Source organism: Astyanax mexicanus, chromosome 13 (genome assembly GCF_023375975.1).
Source record: "Astyanax mexicanus isolate ESR-SI-001 chromosome 13, AstMex3_surface, whole genome shotgun sequence".
NCBI classification, from domain to species: Eukaryota; Metazoa; Chordata; class Actinopteri; order Characiformes; family Acestrorhamphidae; genus Astyanax; species Astyanax mexicanus.
In genome coordinates this window covers 40,846,495-40,866,935 of record NC_064420.1, presented here as the reverse complement: position 1 = coordinate 40,866,935, position 20,441 = coordinate 40,846,495, and the positions used below count along the sequence as shown (strand labels likewise).

Below are 20,441 nucleotides of genomic sequence, written 5' to 3'. Positions count from 1 at the left end.
GGTTTAAAACAGCCATGCTCAATCCTTCTTTGTATTAGCCATCTATTTAATCATGTTTTTAAAGATATTATCAGTTGATAAGATATGATATGGGCAGATATCACACCTCCTTATAGTCCACTTTTACAATGTCTATTGTGTTTAGAGGCAGATAATATGGCAAAATATTTCACTGCAATATTTTAATTGATTATTTTCTTTTTAGTCTACATTTATTATTGATTGTATCCTTGTTTTCTTTTGTTTGTTTGTTAATTTCATGTGAATAGTCAGCAGGGCTGCATGTTATTGGATCTTTAGTCTGTGCTATTTAACACATCAATTTAAAATATATGGATTTCACCAGTTTAATTATGCACTCAATTTTCCAAGACTGGAATAAAAAAAATGTATGGATAAGTAAAACAGTGTGACTTTTCCTTTTGTATTAAACAGAAAAAATATAAATAATCTAACATTGAGTGTCCTGTGACTATTGTGCATGTGAACATTGTGCAGCATTACTGGTCATACAGTCAAGAACATCAAAATTTCACTACTAGATATACAATCTAGTGTATTTCTATGTCTATGTCTATGGCTGAGATATTGCTGCACTAACCTCAATTAATTATTACATTATTTATCACAATAAGCACAGCTGATTAGCAGCTGATGCAATTCATCTAAAATTACAACATTAATCCTATAGAGAGTAAACAGCACTGCTGATGTGTCTATAGGCAGAGCTGGCTGCTAGGTTTCATAGACTGACTGGGTGTGCTCCTCTGGGAGAAGAAGAACGAGATGTGAGAAGCACAGCAGTTCTCACCAGCGATGGCCTGGACCCCGACACGCAGGAACCCGCGCACCTCCCCCTTCTCCGTCACTACAGCAACACGGTGCACCAGGGGCACAGAGTACAGCAGGTTGCTCAGGTACACGAAAGCCCTGCAGAGAGAGAGAGAGAGAGAGAGGCAATCATCAGAATGTGCTGAGGGACATACAGCTTATATATATATATATATATATATATATATATATATATATATATATATATATATATATATATATATATATATATATATATATATATATATATATATGAGACATACAGGAGCTGATCTGAGCATCTAAGCATTCTACTGTACTGGCAGGAGCCCAATTTACACTCCAATCTCCATTCATCTGATTAACTCAAACACCATTCATTAGAATATGCACTACCTGCTGAAATCACACTCACTATTTACGATCTCAATTTACAAGCATTTTTGCATTTACAAATCACCCAAAAAGCTGAAATTCTTTTAAAAAAATCAATAAATATATAAATAAAGATAAATAAATAAATCGATAAATAAAATTTCGAAAACATAACAGAAGCTTCAGTCTGCTGAGGGACCTAGGGCTGGGTAGATGTGCAAAATAGTAACAAATCTATCAAGGCTATCAAATATGAAGCATATTTTTATTTTTAAGGAAGTCAGAACCAAGCACGAATAATAAAACTTGTATGAAACCATTTAAGCCTGTCTAGATGACTATTTTACTTGGACAATATACTGTCCCAGAAATTACTGCAATAAATCATATTATTGTCATTATAATACAAAGATAGAATGATAATAGCTTAATTATATAATTAAACTCTTAAAAAGAAATACATTGGGAATTAAGAATACTTACACATTGCAATTACAATATACATATTTTTAAATATCCATAATAAATAAAATGTGGATAAAATTGTTTATAAGCGAAGATTAATCGGTTGATTCATCATGTTTAAATCAACAGCTCCCTTCAACCCTACAAGCAGCTTTTATACTTGACAAAGTGCGAAAATATCTATTATATTTTATTTATGAAAAGGTGAAAAAAAAAAAATATATATATATATTTTTTTTTTCACCTTTTCATAAATAAAATATAATAGATATTTTTATAATATATATCTACAAATACCGGCTTGAGAGATGCCTTTGAGGAGGTTCCATATATAAGGATATACAATTTCAATTTCTTCAGTTTGAAAAACGAAATAACTGAAAGTAACCAAATCAAATTGCCCAGCCCTGATTTGAACCTTCCTCAAAACGTGAATGAGGGCCTGCTTTGTGTTGTATGATGTTAATTTGGAGCTACACACTTTCTCCTCCCCCCTGTGGAGGAAGTAAGATGGCAGAGAGCTATCACTGCAGAGCACTGGTGAGGTCACAGTGACGCAGGTCCATTTACAACAGGACGGCGAGCTCGTTCCACTGTCCCCGCATTGATCCACACACCCCACCCCTGTCTGCCTCCCATCCCCTCCTCCCTCAAATTTCTCCCACAGCAGACCAAATCAGCTTCTAATAAAACCAGACAAATGACACCAATAAAAGAAATAAACACAAATATAAAGCAAATAAAACGCTCAACACAGACAAAACAAGGATTAAACAAAGTTAAAATCATAAAGCAAATAATGCAACAACTACAATTAGAGCATTTAGTGACATTAAGCTGTTAATGCAGTCTATGCATCCATGGTGTGAGGTGACACAGGATCTGAGACACAGAGAGAGTGAGAGGAGACAGCAGACTCTACACTGTATACTGGATTAATACCTTTCCTTCTGTTACCAGGATGTGTGTCTATATGGTATAGAATAAGCCTGCACAGTTAGAGGTTCCTCTTAAGCCAATTTCACACTAAAAGTGATGCGTCTCCAGCAGTATGTCAGAACCCTTCAGCTGAGCAGGTTATTTCTCAATGGACATAAACACACATCAGTGGTTTCTGTATGTCTTGCAATGGAATACAAATGTAATGTCTGTCTGTGTGCCTGTGTGTTGCTTGTATAGACTCTGTAGACTGAATTTGAGCTTTTCTTTAATAGCCATTAACAGATTTTACTTTTACTTGTGTGTTGCTGTGTTAGCTAGCTGATTTGTTCATAATAATCCCTAAACTAAAACAAATTTTAGGCTGATTGGTGACCAGAAACGACTGGCTCTACAGGAGCTCTTATCACAGCTTTACAAACACTGCTTTACACATTCTGAAATGTTGAATACATTAAAAAAATATTACAATATAAAATAATTGTCAGGTGTGTTTGCACTCCCAGATGTTTGGTTGAACCCCATATGTAGGGGTGGCATAGACCTCGAGCACTGAAACTGACTGTTACATTGTTTCTGCTTGTTTTGACAATGCATCCAATCACATTCCTTTTTGTAACTGTAGTGGTATGCAGTGAAAATATAGATTTTGCATAAATAATATTATTTGATTGCATAACTTTTGAAAAATGTCTGGACAGAAGCACAGCTAATTTTCTATGAAAGACTACATTGCTCATTGTAGAAGCACAGTATATGGCTCGTGGCATGTTTGCTTCTGGTGTAAATTTGGTTTAATTCATTATAACTCTTAGAATCTACAGCAAAGACCTTAACAATTACTGTATGTTGCAAATGAACTTGAAACAGGCGTCAAAAACTAAAAACTGTAAAACTAAGAGCTTTATAATCTTAATTTCTAATTTAGATTATTATATTATAAGAGACATTTTCTGTTCCTGGGCTCTCCCTCCTCAGTGTTACATTTAAAGTATTTAGCAGACGCCCTTATCCAGAGTGATTTACAACAGTGCCTTCTTGTTTACTTTAAAATATCCACAGCTAGTTTGTAGAGACTAGGATGGAAATATACACCAAGCTTGATAATGTTTAGAAGCCTAGGAGAACTGTTTTAATTTTTTAAGATTAGTTTAAGAACTCTTTAAAAAGATAAGTCTTCAGTCGGTGTTTGAAGACCGCAAGTGACTCTGCTGTTCTGACACCCAGTGGAAGTTCCACCACTTTAGCCCTAGCACAGAGAAGAGTGAGGATGTTTGTGCTCTCTTTGGGTTATGAGGTTTGAGTTTTTGGGTTCTCTCTATACAACTCTATGCACTAAACTGTAACAAGTAATGTGTGTTAGAAATGCAGGATTTAAGGATTTAAATACAATGCATAATAAACTAAATAACAAAAGAATAGAATACAATATCAAAACAGATCAGTAAATATAGTGTATTTGATTCTTGTGGTGAATCTGAGATAATTCTGATATAACTTTAGATCTGCATCAGGCAGAGCAGCCATTTCTCTCTCTCTCTCTCTCTCTCTCACTCCGTCTCTCAGAGTCTCCCCCAAGCACCAACCTGCCCACAAGAGTGAACCACGGAGAGCGGTCATAGAAGGGGTCCTGGCCATCACTGAAGATGTCCGAGCCCTCCTCGGTGCCGGCGTCTGAACTGGTGTCGTCCACAAACGCCTCATCGTCCATGAAGTCCTCCATCTCGCTCTGACGCTCGTCAGCTAACTCAGTCACGTCAGAGTCGGCCGTGGAGAAGGTGGGCGAGGGCGTGCGGTCAGCCAGGTGCTCATTCACACAGCCGTGGAAGATGGGAGAGCTAAACGAGGGTAAGGACCAAAAGGAGGGAGGACGAAGAGGAGGAGGGACCAGCACGAGCCAAAGAGTTAACATAACGACCTTAAACTACAGCAAGAGCAGTCAAAAGACATACAGAGCACTGAACTAACAATCATTACTGTAAACTGTAAACTAACATATTTAGACAATAGCTGCCTTAATCAATCAAATTCAGGATATGATTATGAAATGAATCCAAAATTTTGGTTCACAGCACAAAACCGTTAAAATGTCAGCAAAAAAAAAAATAAATAAATAAATAAATACAGACACAAACCAAATAAATCAGTAGTAACACAATAAACAATGATGGGAAATGAATTCAAGTACAAAATAAGAATGAGGAGAAACAAAAAACAATAAAAATAATAATTAAAACAAAAATAAAGGACAAAACTATACATATGTTAGGGATGTAACAAATCATATTGTATCAAACAGCATATTGTAGTTCATCACTACTGTACAGAGACTAGCTAACATTAGCTTGTGGCTGGTGTGTTATCTACAGTCTAACACACTGTTAATGTAATCCAAGCCAGTCAGAGTGTTCTGAGGTGAAAAGACATATTCTAGAAAGAATTTACAGTGATAATAAAAGGAATCCAAGTTTTTGAATACTTAAACAGCTCCTTCACAAAAAGTTATTATAGGGATCGGTCATGAACGTGGTGTCTAATATCAGATATATTGTTTGTGAGGAGTTTTGACTGAAAAAAATATTTTTAGGAACACACTTATAGTGCTAAGGATTTTAAATAAAATGTCAATAGATTTCAAATGAAACAAAGACTCGCTTACAAACAAAAACGTACATTAAATATTAAAAATGGGCTGTCTGATGCCTTAAACATTGTTTTAAATTATGAAAAGATATTAAACCTGATATGTAGTTAAAAACTATATTTCTGCCACAATTTTACCATTAAAAACATTTCATAAGAAATGTAAAAGATGTTATTTCTAAAACCATTTAATAAATGTGACGTCTGTGTAGCCACCACCATTATAAAGAAATCAGTCAAAAAGTTTTTTATACTGAAAAAATAGACATCAACCCACTCTGACAGGTCCACATGTAACTGACTGGGAGAAACATTTGGGCAAAAATCAGTGTACCGTATTTTTCGGACTATAAGGCGCACCGTATTATAAGACGCACTATCAAAGAACGCCTATTTTCTGCTATTTTTCCATACATAGGGCGCATCGCATTATAAGGCGCGTTAAGTGACACTAGAAAGGGTGCCTATATTAAAGTGAACAGGGGTGGCGCCATGTTTCCCTTCCCCCACCGGGGGTGGTCGCTTGCCGGTGGAGCGTCTCAGTATATATAAATCTAGCTCTTTCAAAGTCAAACGAGTGCTGGATATTAATCTACACAGATTCCTCTCCTGAAAACTGTTTATTTGGGTGAGTAACATGCTTCAGTTTATTTACAGTAAGCTTAGATTTCCAGATGTCCACTAAGGCTTGCTGCACCAGCGTTAGCATAGCTATCCGCTAGCACGCTAGCTAGTCACCTAAACTAGTAAAGTTAACCCAAACTTAAACGACAGCGTTACACTGAGTAATCCTGCGTGTTCTGGTAAGACAGTGAGATATTAGCTAGCGATTCGTCCCCCGTAGCTTGTTTTAACACGGTAAACAAGCAGATTACAGGCTGATAAAACTCACCTCTGAGAGAGTTAGCGCTTAGCATCTAGCTAATGCTAGCCAGGCAAAGCAGCACAGACTTACAGGCCGATAACTCACCTCTGAACGGTGAACGCTTAGCGATTAGCATCTAACTCTAATAATACTGCTCCAGCAGTATTAAAAGTGCTAAATTTAGAAAATACTGATCTCTGAACAGTGAAAAAGCTAGCTAGCTAAGCGGTTAGCATCTAGCTAATGCTATTTATTGCTGCTCCAGCCTCGGAGCGGCACGGCTCTGCACGGAGTGTGTGTTTACTGCTCCTTACACCTGACGGGTAAAATTTAGATAATACTGATCTCTGAACAGTGAATAAGCTAGCTAATGCTATTTGCTGCTCCAGCCTCGGAGCTGCACGGCTCTGGACTCTGTATAGCACTGAAACTCTGTATAACGCTGCACGGAGTGTGTGTTTACTGCTCCTTACAACCTGACGAGTAAAATTTAGATAATACTGATCTCAGTGAATAAGCTAGCTAGCTTAGCGGTTAGCATCTAGCTAATGCTATTGCTGCTCCAGCCTCGGAGCTGCACGGCTCTGGACTCTGTATAGCACTGAAACTCTCTATAACGCTGCACGGAGTGTGTGTTTACTGCTCCTTACAACCTGACGAGTAAAATCCATACAAAAGGCGCACCGTATTATAAGACGCACTGTCAATTTTTGTGAAAATTAAAAGTTTTTAAGTGCGCCTTATAGTCCGAAAAATACGGTAATCCTCTTTTAAATACACTTTTAGCCACTGCTTATTTTGGCTGTATTACAAGAAAAGCATCAAACTGACATCACATTTGTGTGTCATGTTAAATTCTGAATTGTTACATCCCGTGTAAAATGTACATATGAGAAAATGCAAAACAATCTTACAGAAACACAATGAAAAACAAAATGAGTTTAAAATGAAGTGGCATCTGTTGCTTAAAACAACCAAACAATGAAGGAAATAATACAAAAACCAGGATGACAAATGCAACAACAACAAATGGGTCTCATGCGATGGGTTATGTGTATTAAGATGAGATATGGTAATTGGGTGAGGAATGAATCAGTGTGGAGTGTGAACTAAAGGAAAACAACATGATGAATTATTCATGAGCACACACACCTTCCCCCATCAACACATTCCTAAAGAGAGCTTTCATAATCAGAGTAATGCAGTAATACACTCTGACACAGATTCTCTCACACACGCACACAATGCACACACACACACACACACACACACACACAGATATATCCGCACACTTTAAAGATGGCTAATACTGAATTTCCACAGCAAAACACACATTCATTATCACTTAAGATCCTGGGAATTTCAGTATTTATAAGTGTAACTCTGTAGGGAATGTTTTCTAAGATTTTTACATAACAGTGTTAACATAATTCTGCAGCCTAGTCTTATCCAAGCTTTAATTTCAGGCCTGGAAATCAAATAATCTTCAATTATGAAGTCATGACATACCTCCCAACTAGCTTGAACCAGTGGAAACGATCATAGAAAGGGTCACTGCCGGTCAAGGGCCCCTCCCCATCCTCCTGGTTGGAGGAGGCCATTTCTCCTGCACGGTCATACATCTCTCGCATCTGCTCCAGTCTCTGCCTGAAAGAGCGAAGAAATACGAGCCAGTGAAGAAGCAGCTCAGTCGCACTGAAACGATGGAATAACAATGGCCATTACTGGCATTTTTATTCAACAGAAACAGTGAAGCTCTGCTCTCTCTGCACAGTAGAGCTTCACAAGTATATTACATAATCTCTGAGCTCGATTCAGCGGAGCAGTTCTACTGAAACAGGACCTGCTGGCTGTTTAAAAGGAGCAATTACTGGAGTGTGGAATGCCAAGTGAAAACTCAACAAGGAAAAGATATCTGTCAGCAGTCTGTACAGAATGACAAAGGGCTGGCACTGGTTGGCAGCCTGAAGCTTACTTAAGCTTCTCCAGGGACCAGTAGTGAGTGGCTCCATTCTTCAGGTCCTGGACCTCGACAGCCACCACAGTGCGAGGAAAAGGCCTGGAGTCCCGCTCCTTCTCCGGCTCAGGAGGCAGCAGCTCCGGAGGGAGTGGAGAATACAGAGTGTCCGTCAGCAGCACAAACTGGAACTGGACCTAGTGGCAAGAAAGAAAGAGGGAGAGAGAAAGAGACAATATAGATAAATATAGATAAATCTGATATTCTGTAAAACAATGTCCTCATTTTTGAGGACTCAGAAATTGAACAGGCCTCGTAGAAATTGACCATCAGCAGAAAGATGGAAAGATAAGAAGTGAAAGTGCATGAAGTAATTAAATCATTCGATAAAAATAGACTTTTCCTATGTAAACAAGTACAAACATTGTTTAAAGTCTCCTAAAATTTCATGTTTTACCCTGTACTAATACAACACAATACAACATTGAATGCTTGACATTGAATGCATGTCTAAGAAGTATTTACCGCCACATTATATAGCATTTTTACATCATAATAACAGCTTAAAAATTAGGTTGATAATCCACTGCCTGTAACTGGGAGAACAGCACCTCTATTGCTGATACTCTGGGCTCAGAAAGCTAATTTTGGTGAAATAGGAAAGACAACAATCATGACAATAGCATAATGCCATATGACCTAGAGTCTGCCTCAGTTCACATATTTCTTTCAAGTTGGTGACAGTTATACATTTCTCAGTTTGTCCAGAAATGCATGTGTAAAGTGTGTAGAGTAGCTCAAAGTGAATCACACACTTCCTGACTGCAGAGGCAGCCCTGGTGTATAAAATGCCAATTGCTTTTCCTCCGTTGTAATGCTACTCAGCAATGTTGCATTAGCAGCAGAAAAGAGGCAGTGGCTGACTTCATATGTATCGGAGGAGGCATGTGCTAGTCTTCACCCTCCTGGTGTTCGGGCATCACTAGTGAACAGGGGAGTCCTAATGTGTTGGTTGGGAAATTGGCCATGTAAATCGAGGAGAAAATGGGATGAAAATAAAAAATAAATAACAGCTAGCTACAAAATCATTGTGATGCTTCAACGACTTGTAATAATGAAAATAGAATATTTCATTACACGCCTCACAAAGCCACTCCATGAGTCCACATGCTTCTTTTACTTGATTCCGCATCTTTCAGATATTTCAGGAATGCAAAAAAGCCTGTCCTTAAGAAGTAGCTCAAAGCACAAATTCCACTTCCTGACTGTAGGGGAACCCAAAAGCACAAAACATCCATTCTTGCAAAATGCCTCTTTAAATCTCCAGACTATAGACAGGCTTGAATGTGATTATAAATCTTGACCTGCTGATGTTTTATCTTTAAGGCACCACTACAAGGATCTTTTAAGGCTACACACCCCCAGAGGCTGGGAAAAAGCAAGAACATAAATAAAAGGAAGCAGGAAGAAAATGGAGGAGGCCGCCCGCCCTTCCTCCCAGCACTTAAGAGCCGCCTGCAGCAAACTTGCACTTGTGCAGTCCGTAAGTAAATCAGCAGAGGTCTAGAAATGCATGGGTCAAATGCATCCAAAACGGCCAAGCGGTCACGACCAGACACATTGATTAATGACTCAATTCGTATGCAGACCCATGTGGTTCAGTAAATCAGAGACGGGCAGCTACAGGCTCAACTTCAGTGCTGGGCTTGTTTTTGACCAAAGGGTAAGTTACTATCAAAACATCAGTCAATACTGATGAGGCAACATCATTAACTTTGGACCGTCCTTCAAGCACTCGTTTGCATTTTAATTAGCATTTAGACAAAACAAACCTGGGCTTCTTTTCCACTGCAGGACTGAGTAGTTACTAAGAATGCATCATATAGTTTCACATTAAAGCAGGTTCTCTTTTTTTCATTTGCTGCATTGTTAAAATAGGATCAGGAAGTGCATGGCATCTCAAAATAATTATGTGTCTTGTCTTATTCCTGCCCTGATTTCCCAGAATTAGCCATTTAGCTAGCATGCTACCTTGTGAAACAGAGAATACTAACTACATGCAAAATGGAGAAATGTGAGGTTCCACAACAGCCACAGTTTCATCTATCATTACTGACACAGGGTTAGCATGTCGGCTACAGGTGTTGTCCAGCATAGCTACTGCAGAGTTAGCACACCAGCTACGAACCTAATCCCACATTATTCCTGTGGCTGTAGTGCTCTGGCTACCCACCTGATCCAATATCGCTACCCCAGTGTAACATCGTTCCATGTGGAACTGTCCATGTGGAAAAGATACTGAAATGCTCAGAACTGTTTGGTCCTGCAGTGAAAAAAGTGGCATCTGAATCTTCCCAGTGCTTCTTGCTTAATAACATTTTTCTTAAGGTTTTGCAGAGTTCTTTTCTTCAGAGATATTTTTATTTAAATGTGGGAACAGTTATTATGCAAGAGAAGCTAAACATTCAATCACAGAGAAGCGTGTTCCCCGAACTGTCACACTGTTTGTACTTTACCTTCTTCTTGAGCTCCACGCTGATAGCATTAGCCTCCTTCAGGTACACTGCGTTCCCCCACAGCTGGTCTCGTAATGAGGTGAACTGATGGTACCTCCACTTTCTGAAAGCCCACTGAGCCAGCTCAAACTCATGCTGAGTCCATGGCACTGCAGCAGAGAGAAGCAGCAAATAGATCAGATACACACTGCGACAGAACGCCGTTCTGGTTTAGGTTTTTAAAAATGCTAAAATGTTCTATTAGGCTATTATCAGAGTCATTAGGGTAATAATCTAGACAGTAAGTGTAGTATGGAGTATTACCTTCATCCTCTTCTTCCTCCTCCTCCTCTTCATCAGGAGTTTCTGCGATCAGTGAGCGAGTCTCCACCTGTTTCTGCAGTTCTTGAAGCTTGCTCTCATAGACCTGTGGGCGAGAGTTTGGCAGGGAAAGGGGGACAGCAGGTGGGGACCATCAACTCACTGCTTGGTAGAGGAGGCAAAAAAAGGGGAAGAGACCTCCTCTAGACTTAAACGCCTGTACAAATTTGCATTCTTACATTACTGTGGTGGTTAATCTAGGTAGTATCTAAGGGGGCATGTCTATCGATAACATCTGCAAACATTGTGGGACTATACATCTGCAATGACCTTGAAAAGTCTGTCTTTTGGGCAGAAGTGGAAATCTTGCTTTTTAACAGGACATGCTAAATAATGAACCTAGTAAACAGTCACCATAATTTTTTACTCTACATTCTAAAATAGGTTACACTAAACAAGTAATATTGAATTTATTTAAATATTGTTGGGGTTAGAAAAGATATATGAACACAAAATTGTTTAAATTAACTTAATGAACTTCTTCAGAGAACCCTGTTGGAAATATATATGTTTTAAATAAATATGGGCACAAACCACTGCAGCAATTAACAGTTTAATTTGGCAGACTTCTGCATACCATACTATATAAACGGAAACGCTGTATGTTTTTTTTTTTGTTGTTGCTAAGACCATGTGCTTGGAAATGGTCTTTATGTTTTAATACACTGCTAGCTTTATCCTTAATACTTTAGATCAGTCTGATCAATTGGGCTATTAATATCCAATCAGTTATAAAAGTATTAATTTTTTTTCAGCCCAAATAGAAATGTAAACTCCTACTTACTGTGTTTTGTCCATCCCAGCACCAGTTCTGCACTCTAATATGACGCACAATCAGCCATCCAATGAACACCAAATGTAAGACGAACTGAATAAAATTAATTACTACTACTAAATCAGAAAATATCAGGGTTGTAACATCTCAGCCCACATTTATACTGCATTATTAAAATGAGATTCATAATTTAATATTCTATCAATATAACTAAATTTGAACAAAGAGCAATTATGTCTATACATAACTGTTATTTTTATATCATTTTAGTTAAATTTGTTTCCCATTTCTCCCCAATTTACATGGCCAAATACCCAACTCACTCATTAGGACAACCCTTATCACTAGTGATGCCTCCACCTCTCCACCTGAACTGCTGCTGATGCAGCATTGCTGAGTAGTCCGCACGCTCGGAGGAAAGTGCAGCGACTCGGTTCTGATACATCAGCTCATAGACGCCTTGTACTGAGAGACTCAGAGAGAGCAAGACCAATTGTGCTCTCTCAGGGCTCTGGTCGCCGATGGCAAGCTACATATGCAGGATTCAACTGGTGATGTCCTGATCATAATACATAACTATTATTTGTTTGTATTGTCCGGATCGACCAGAGGAGGATAGGTTCCTCTTTCCACTGTTGCCACCATCACCATTTTGCTTACTTATAAAAGGCATGGAATTGTTTTTATCATCGATAAACAGAAACAAAGATTTGTAGACCAAATATCCATGACTTTACCAAAACTTTCTGGGTATTTTATTTTGCCAAAACTTATCCAGGCCTGAAAATTGCCATTTTTAAATTCCATGATGTTTCCAGGTTTTTTCACTGGTGGCATCTGGCATTCAGGAGACCCCACACACATATCCTGCAGCATTCATTCCAAAGAACATGGCAAAAGTTATGGACCAAAAATTCAAGTTCCTATTCTTTGAAATGTGGAATGCCAGTGCTCCGAGTTATTGCTTAATCATCTACTAATAAGACTAGAGTTTGAATCAGCAAGATTGTGGATCATGATCTCATTGCATTGGACAGTTTACTATTTCTGATGTATTGTTACACCCCTATTAATTGTAACGGGTAGTGAATAGTGGAAGATGGTATTAAAATCTAATTTGGGGTCATGTTTTATTTAATAATCTAAAATATTCTTCTCCCAAACTGCCCAACACGAGCATAATGTTGAACAAATTGCACTAAAGATTTATTCTACAGATAGAATGTTGCCTCAAATACAGAAGATTATTTGCCATGTCCTCAGGGATGAATGAGAGCAGCTGCTATTGTGCACATACATTTGCTCATTTCTTTTGACCACTAATAAAATGTTTAATTACAGAAAGGTCAGGGCTATGAGCTGTGCTACAGATGGTCCACTGCTTGTGAGTCATCACACATGTAGCTATGGCCAATGAGCTCATCGTATTTTTTCCACTGCTCTGAGAACAGAGCAGCCCTTTCACTCCCTCTCTCCCTCTCTCTCTCTCTCTCTTTCTCACATACACCCCTACCTTTCTTCTGCTCTATCTCCTCTTCACTGAGCAGTGGGTTCTTATTCCTCAGAGTTCCCAGAGTCTTTTGCACTCTTCTTTCTTTAAATTAGGGGTTGGATCATTAATGGAGATGATGTAATGACTCTAAAACTCTAAAAGCATCAGTAACTGCTGCTTTACCACTAACTGAATTAAGGGAAGTTAATAGCAGTGATGCACTGATCTAAAAACTGCAGGCTTAGACCAAAAACCCAATAATTCCATGCCTGTATCTGCTGACAGTGAGGTTTTACTTCATGTAATAGTCCTCCACATGAGTGATATCTGTTAAAATGATGTCTAATCTAAAAACACTGGCATACGTTTGTGTCTGCTGTGCCAAAGGACAGACAAATTTGATATATCATTGGCCATGACCTAATACTTAAACTTAACTAAATCATTTATCAAAATTTAATACTGTGTTCATTGTCTGCCAATAGTCCATGAATAAGAAACTTTTTTTTTTTTACTTGTCAATGCATCACTACAGGAATAGTGGTGTATCAGATCACAAAACTTAAAAGCAGCTTTCTAATCAAAACAACAAATCACTAATTGTGTCAATTATTTTTGTTTTTGCATTATTAGTGTTAGTGGCTTATTTTGAAATTGAGTGGAGTGGAGCCTCTCTTGCACTCGATTTCTTTTTTCTTTTAATCCATTTCACATTAAAAATCAATTGTGGAGTCTGTCAGCCTTGAAGATTCTTCATTTTACACTCAACCTGTGAGACCCCGCCCTCCCCTCCCACACCTCACGCTAATATAACTCTGCTCTCCACTCCCACACTAGAGTGATAATCTGTGCTGTAGTTGTGTGGCTGTACCTAATGTTTCATGTTCACCTGACAGCGGCTCAGTCTGTATGTTTTTACTGCAGCTCTGTGTCCAGTACTGTGCAGCAGGAAGACTGTATTCCAGGCTGATGATGTAAAACTTTGGCCATTAATCCTGGTTCAAGTGTGTCCAATAACGTAGTATTAAAAACACCACTATATAATACTAGGGCTGCATGATAATGTAAAAACAACATTGTTTGATTAAAAAAAAATAAAAATAGATATTTTTCATCACGTTCACTACAAATATGGATTCCTTTGTGATGACTACACTGAAATTATACTCTGCACAGTCCTGTATAATAATAAGAGATAAATCATCCTAAACCTAGAATTGTTGTTTTTTCCAATATTATTTCTTAAACTTTTAGTGACTAAGACTAAGTGGCTTTTGACTTTTTCCATTTTCTTTCCAATTTAGTAACCTGCACTCCCTGGTATTACCTCACCCCCACCTCTGTTAAACAATGCTACCAGCACTGGCATGATGAAGGTTTTTACTGACTGAAAAATGGAAGATGGAGATGGAATTCTGTTTTTTGGAAGTATCTAAGAGGGTCCAAACTGGTACAAATAAGACTTATAAATAGCTGCTGGCATGCTTACAAGTAAACAAACTAAAATCTATAGACAATGTATTCAAGAACAACAAAACATTGTTTTAAAAGTGTCCACATACAACTGCAGTCAGACTGTTGCCTTTCTTTATTTCAGTCATTGATTGAGATTTAAAATCAACCACAGCGTGACACAGCCTTCTCAAGTAAACCAGCAAAATCATGTGAACACCAAAATTCATAGTTTGCACAAAACACTGATTTTTTGTTTCAGAAAAAGCAACATGTTACACAGCCATTTGGAGGCACTTAATATCACCATTGCATATAAACACTGAACAGACTGAAATCTGACTGTTCATTTTTAAAAAGAACAATATACATTGTCCGTTTCACTTTGTACAATATCCTCAGCTGTCCTTGTTCTAGCTGGAGTTGCGGTCAGCACTGTACATGTTCAACGCAACATTCCCTATTGGAGGAGAGGAACCGCGTGATCTCTGATAGTCATTTATGGCATTAAAACGGCAACAACAAGGTCTCACTGACGAGCGGCAGATCCAACGTGCAGCAATTTTCAAGCACTTCTCTTTAAAAAAAAATGCTACATTGGAAGATGATTGAGCAAGAGAATTTAAACATTACATATATTTTTTTGTTTTCTCTTTTTCTTTAATTTTCTTAATATCGCTCAGGCATCACATACAGATAAGGCCTTTCCTATTTTCCAGCACACTGAACAATTCAAGCTCTATAGCAAAGTCAGGTGAGCTTCTGTTTCTCCAGGACACTTACTGAGCAGATAGGAAGCATGTGATCTGCAGACACACAGCATGTGTGCTGTGCAAATGAAGCAAACATAGCAAATGAACCAATTACATAACCATATTAAGGCAAAAAAAAAGAAAAAAACAGTGGCTTGGCAGTTACGATAAACAGCAGCATCATTCTGATTGGGATTCTGCTCAAAGGAGGAGGAGGAGAAACTGGAGGCTATGCACCAACATGGGAGCTGCACTCTCAGTTGCATCATATATAGAAATTAATAACAAACACAGGAGGGAAAAGAGTTAGACTGAGATTTGATAAATGAAAGAACACAGCACTGATTTGTCTTTCATTGTTTTTTTTTAAATAAACAAAAAGAAAATGCATAGAAATGCTCTTCACTATCGCTCTTCTCTAAAAATGAGGAAAGCACCACAGGAAACCATTGCAACTGCCCTGTAGGACACCTCCAGCTCGAGAAGGTTCTGCTGGCTGGGTTCACTGTGCACATATTTGGGCCACCAGAAAACAAATGTGATTCTAAATCATGCAGTGTTTGTGTCTAGAGATGGGCAAAGGGTTCTATTTTCAGGCTATTTCTAAGAGAGGATCGTTCTAGACCACTGCCTCCATCCCCGTGGGAACTGAATGCCCCCCTGCATTGAGGTTCAGAGTGCAGCAGACATTGGAGAGGAACAATAGAAGCAAAGCGCACAGCAAAGCAGACTCCCATTTGCAGTGCTGCAGTTTTCTCTGAAAACACTGCTAAATTGTCTTTTTGGACATGCATGCGGAACTAACTCGCCGCAGGAAAGAAAGAAAGAGCAGAACTTTATGGAAAAAGATTAATTGCTAAGCTATTTACAAACTAAAATGGGCAGAAATACAACTCTAATTAATTGCTTCTTTTTTAAAAAAACATTTTACTGCACTAATGCTATAGTATCTCTGAAAAACTACATTACCTACATATTTCATATTAGCATAAAAAATAGGCAAGAGCAGAAAGAGGCTAACCTTAATGGTTAGTAAGATATGGGCGACCCAATAAGGCACTTTTTTTTAACCATTTTTCTTTCTTTCTATTTTCCAAAATACTTTGTAAGAACACTTTACGTAAGGCTTAACTTGACTTAAAAGATCAAGGCCTTTTACAAATCCACAGTACATTCAAATTCTTCCTTTATTCACTAAATGTGAAAATCTAAATCAAAATGAAACAAAATGTAAGATGACCCATAAAGATTTTTAACTGAAACTTTCTTCACTATGCAGAAAACCAGAACAACATTGGCTGCACTTGTGGAACTCTTCAAGTTCAAGGGCTAACACATATCCAGGTAGGTAATTTGAACTATATACCTTTGACCCAAGTTATTCCAGCATTCCTTGGATGTCATGTTTCAGTTGAATATGTTCTACATAAATATGACTGAAATGCAGATGTAGTGCTACTTCCTATTATGAATAAAAATTCAAGTAAGTAAAGACCCCGAGTTTAGGTCATTTATTATCATAGTTTAAACTGTGAGTAGTGGTGGTTGAGTAGTGGTTATATTTAGGATTGCAAATATTATGAGAAAAGCAGCAAAAACCTTGAATGGAAATACTGTTGAACTGAAGTTCTGAAGAATCTTAATATAATCAAAAATAGGGATGCACCGACTATTTGGCAACACTAAATAATTTGTACCAAACAATACCGTAAGTCATATTGCAGAGTGTTTATTCTAACATTGGGATTTGTTTTTTTTTAGCAGCAGAAACCATCTCCTGCCCTAGTGGCACTGTGTTTGACTACTGTTGTGTACAATATGGCAGAGAGCCACAAAGGAGAGCTGACAAACAGCAGGTTCAAATGCATTTTTATGCTTAACATAAGTTAAATTAAATGAACACACACTTAGAATAAGTTATAATTTTAGGTATAATGTGTTTTTCACAGGTTTTCATTATATTATTTGATCAGTGTTCAGTATTCGGTACTCAACCTTCAGCCAAAGGTTTTATTTTGTTCAGTTTCGGACAAAGTTTTTAATTCAGTGCATCCCTATTCATAAATTGTGTTGGGATATTTCAATTATGAGCTGGTGACCTTCAGTAATTTTTCAATTAAGAGTAAATGATTGGTACAAAGACTGACTGGTTCTACAAGTATTCTTATTCCAGTGTGGCATAGAAATCTTCAAAAAGCCCTCCTGATGCTACAGACATTACCAGCCAATTAGGGGACCAAACAAAATCTAATAAAATTATCAAAACATACTTTTCTTGGGCAAACTGCTGTAATTTGGAGCATTAAGGACCAATAACACAAAATACTGTAAATACTGCAAATAAGCCAGATTTCTGGCAGTGTGACCAATGAGGACAAGCTGTCCAATGCTGTGATTTATCTCTGGAAGTCTGTGTGATGTGAACGTAGTGCTATGTATACACTTCAGTAGAACAACAGTACACCTCGCTCCCATCCCATTCACACTGCGGTTTCCCGTCCTCCCTTCAAATTAGGGGCCGACATTTGTCTACGCATGCGGGGTGGAGTTTGAAAGCTGTTGTGGTGGCTAGACTGCTGGTTGTGCGCATGTTGCTGGTGGTAGTTGTAGCTGCCGTCGTTGCTGTAATGATAGGGCTGTGGGTGCTGCTGCTGCTGTTGATGATGATGGTGGTGATGAGGATGAGGGTAAGAATGATGCTGAGGTTGGTTTTGGTTGTAGCGTGGCTGGTAGAAAGCTTGCTGTGGAGGCTGCTGCTTCCTGTCCCCGGAGTTTAGAGACTCCATGGAGCCCGAGGACCTCTGGCTGCTGCTGTTGAAGGAGTTGCTGCGGCCTCTCTCGTGGGGTTGCTTGCTCCTGTGGCCTTGGTTGTGTCTATGGCTCAGGCCTTGCTCTAGATCTTTGCATCTTCGCTGCCCTGATGGGCTGGGAAGAGGAGGGTGGGAAAAGAGAGAAGGCCCTGCCTTCTCCTGAGTGTCCTCTCCCTCTGTAACGTCCTCCTCCTGCACCGACTCTTTGGGAACCTTCAACTCGATCACTTGCTCATCAGTGATAATGATGTGCGTGCCAGGACTCCAGGAGTTGCGATGTTTGGGGTTACTCTTGAAAGGGAAGCGAAGCTTACGGTCCTCTGGTGGGATGAAGCGGTGGGGGCCACTCTGCCTGCGGAGTTGCTTGGAAATCTCTTGCTGTTGGAGGTTCTTCAACCGCACCTGCTCCTGCCGCATCCAGCGCATGTGCCCACGCTTGAGAGAGGAATCGTCGCCCGCCATCTTGGATGCTTGCTCATCTGCTTGATCACCTCCTTCAGGTCTGTCCTCGTACGGAGCCTTGCCTTCGCTTGCACTGCGAGCCCTCATTGTTACCCCAGGACTGGTCTTCTCTTGGCCATCAGCTGAGATCAGAGGAAGAACCTTCTCCATCTTTACCATCTTGTTTCTGAGGGCACGGATCTCTTCATCCTTCATGTTGTTCTGCTTCTTCACCTCTTCCAAGATGTCTTCAAGCTTGTCTATGTGAACTTTGAGGTCGTCCATGTCTGACACGCCTTTGCCGTTGACGAGCACATCTTCGATGCGCTCATCCCCGACTCCCACCGTGTCCCAGACATCCCGAGCGACGGCTCGCCAGGAGTCTCGCTCGTTGGGGTCTTTCTTATTGTACGTGGCACACAGTTCCTTCATCTTCACGATGGCCAAAGCTTCAATCTCTTGTCGACTGTGGCGGAAATCGTTCAGTGCCACCTCGTAGCAGATCTCCTTAACTGCCTGGATCTTCAAATCAGAGATGGTCACCCACTTGGAGTCCTTGGTAAGGCGCCGGCGCTGGGGGACCTGGTACATTTTTACGGGCTCTCTTCTTTTGCCACTGCTGGGTAAGCCACATTTTTTGACTATGGTTTGGAGTTTGCTGGGAGGCAGCTTCTCCCGCAGGGAGGTGATGAGTCTCCAGCTCTCCTCGCATGACCTTTTATCAGAGTCATCGCCACTATCAGAGTCTCCATCCTTGAAAGAACAAAACAGGAAACAAAAACCAAAAAAAAAAAAGTGCGGAACAAAATGGAAAAATTAAAATGAGATCAAATCAAAAGGTATGTTTTCTGTAAAGAATGGACACGAGTGGCGATATGCAAAATGGGAACATCTGCAGCTGTGGAATTTATTTATTTAAAAATTTAAAATGCTGTTTATCTGACATATTACCTATAACATTTTAACAGTTCATTCTGATAGGAATTGTATTACATGTGTGTTAATATTAATTTTTCCAAAGCTCGTTCAGATATAAACTAAACATGCACAGCAAGGTAATAAAGGTAATAAAGGTGTTTAGTGATATCCAATTATTCATGAGCTGTTTGTTAAACTGAATGTCACTCTGCTGAAAAATAATTGATCCTAAAAGGTAAAGACAAAGCAGGGTTCCCAAGTTGCATATCAATATTAAAGTAATCATGATATGAGCAAAATGTGAACAAAAAGGGGACAGATGTTGCTCTGGTTGACTTTTACTCTGTTAAAAAAAAGACATCTGCTCATCTCCTCTTCACTTTGTAAACTTGAAAGCTGCACCCCAAACATGCTTCAGAGACATGCAGCAAAAGCCACTGGAGATTTGGAGCATCCCCCATTGGAAGTCGTTGCTGGAGATTTGGTTGTGGTGTTGAGAATAGCTCTAGCAGTGGGTTAGAAGACTCTTGCGTGTTTATTACGGGTCAGTGCAGAGAGAAAGAGAGAGGAAGGACAGGCTGGAAAGAAGTTAAAAGCATCGATTTCATCCACTACAGTTAAGAAGTTAGTTTGAGAGAAAATGCAGTTTCTCATTTTTCCAGGTCAGGTATGCAGAGCACAGTACAAATCGTTGCCAGATAGCAAAGACGCTAACAGGAGACAGGTGGTGACCGAGTAATTGCAATTGCGTTGTGAGTGCAGTGTGTCATGTTTGAGTGTCATGTTGTATGGGTGTGATTGGTTTGATGAGACAACCAGAGCATTGGAGCGCTTGTCATCATTGATTAGGACCCCAGCACAGAAAAAACTG

The 20,441-nt window shown here is 39.2% G+C and overlaps 1 protein-coding gene across 20 annotated transcripts in view; it reads right to left on the bottom strand.

Annotated features, from left to right (window-relative positions):
• kif1b (kinesin family member 1B) overlaps positions 1–20,441 on the bottom strand; it is a 108,238-nt gene that overhangs the window by 21,678 nt on the left and 66,119 nt on the right. For 14 of the 20 annotated variants that reach the window (XM_049462816.1, XM_049462820.1, XM_049462818.1 and 11 more), the window contains 6 exons: positions 10,874–10,976; positions 10,571–10,719; positions 8,073–8,251; positions 7,607–7,744; positions 4,176–4,427; positions 812–930 (listed from right to left, as the gene is read on the bottom strand). In XM_049462816.1, coding sequence (XP_049318773.1) covers positions 812–930; positions 4,176–4,427; positions 7,607–7,744; positions 8,073–8,251; positions 10,571–10,719; positions 10,874–10,976 — 940 coding nt within the window. Of the gene's footprint in view, positions 1–811; positions 931–4,175; positions 4,428–7,606; positions 7,745–8,072; positions 8,252–10,570; positions 10,720–10,873; positions 10,977–14,770; positions 19,406–20,441 lie in introns of those variants that run through there. The other 6 variants (XM_049462826.1, XM_049462827.1, XM_007246817.4 and 3 more) reach the window with 2 other exon arrangements.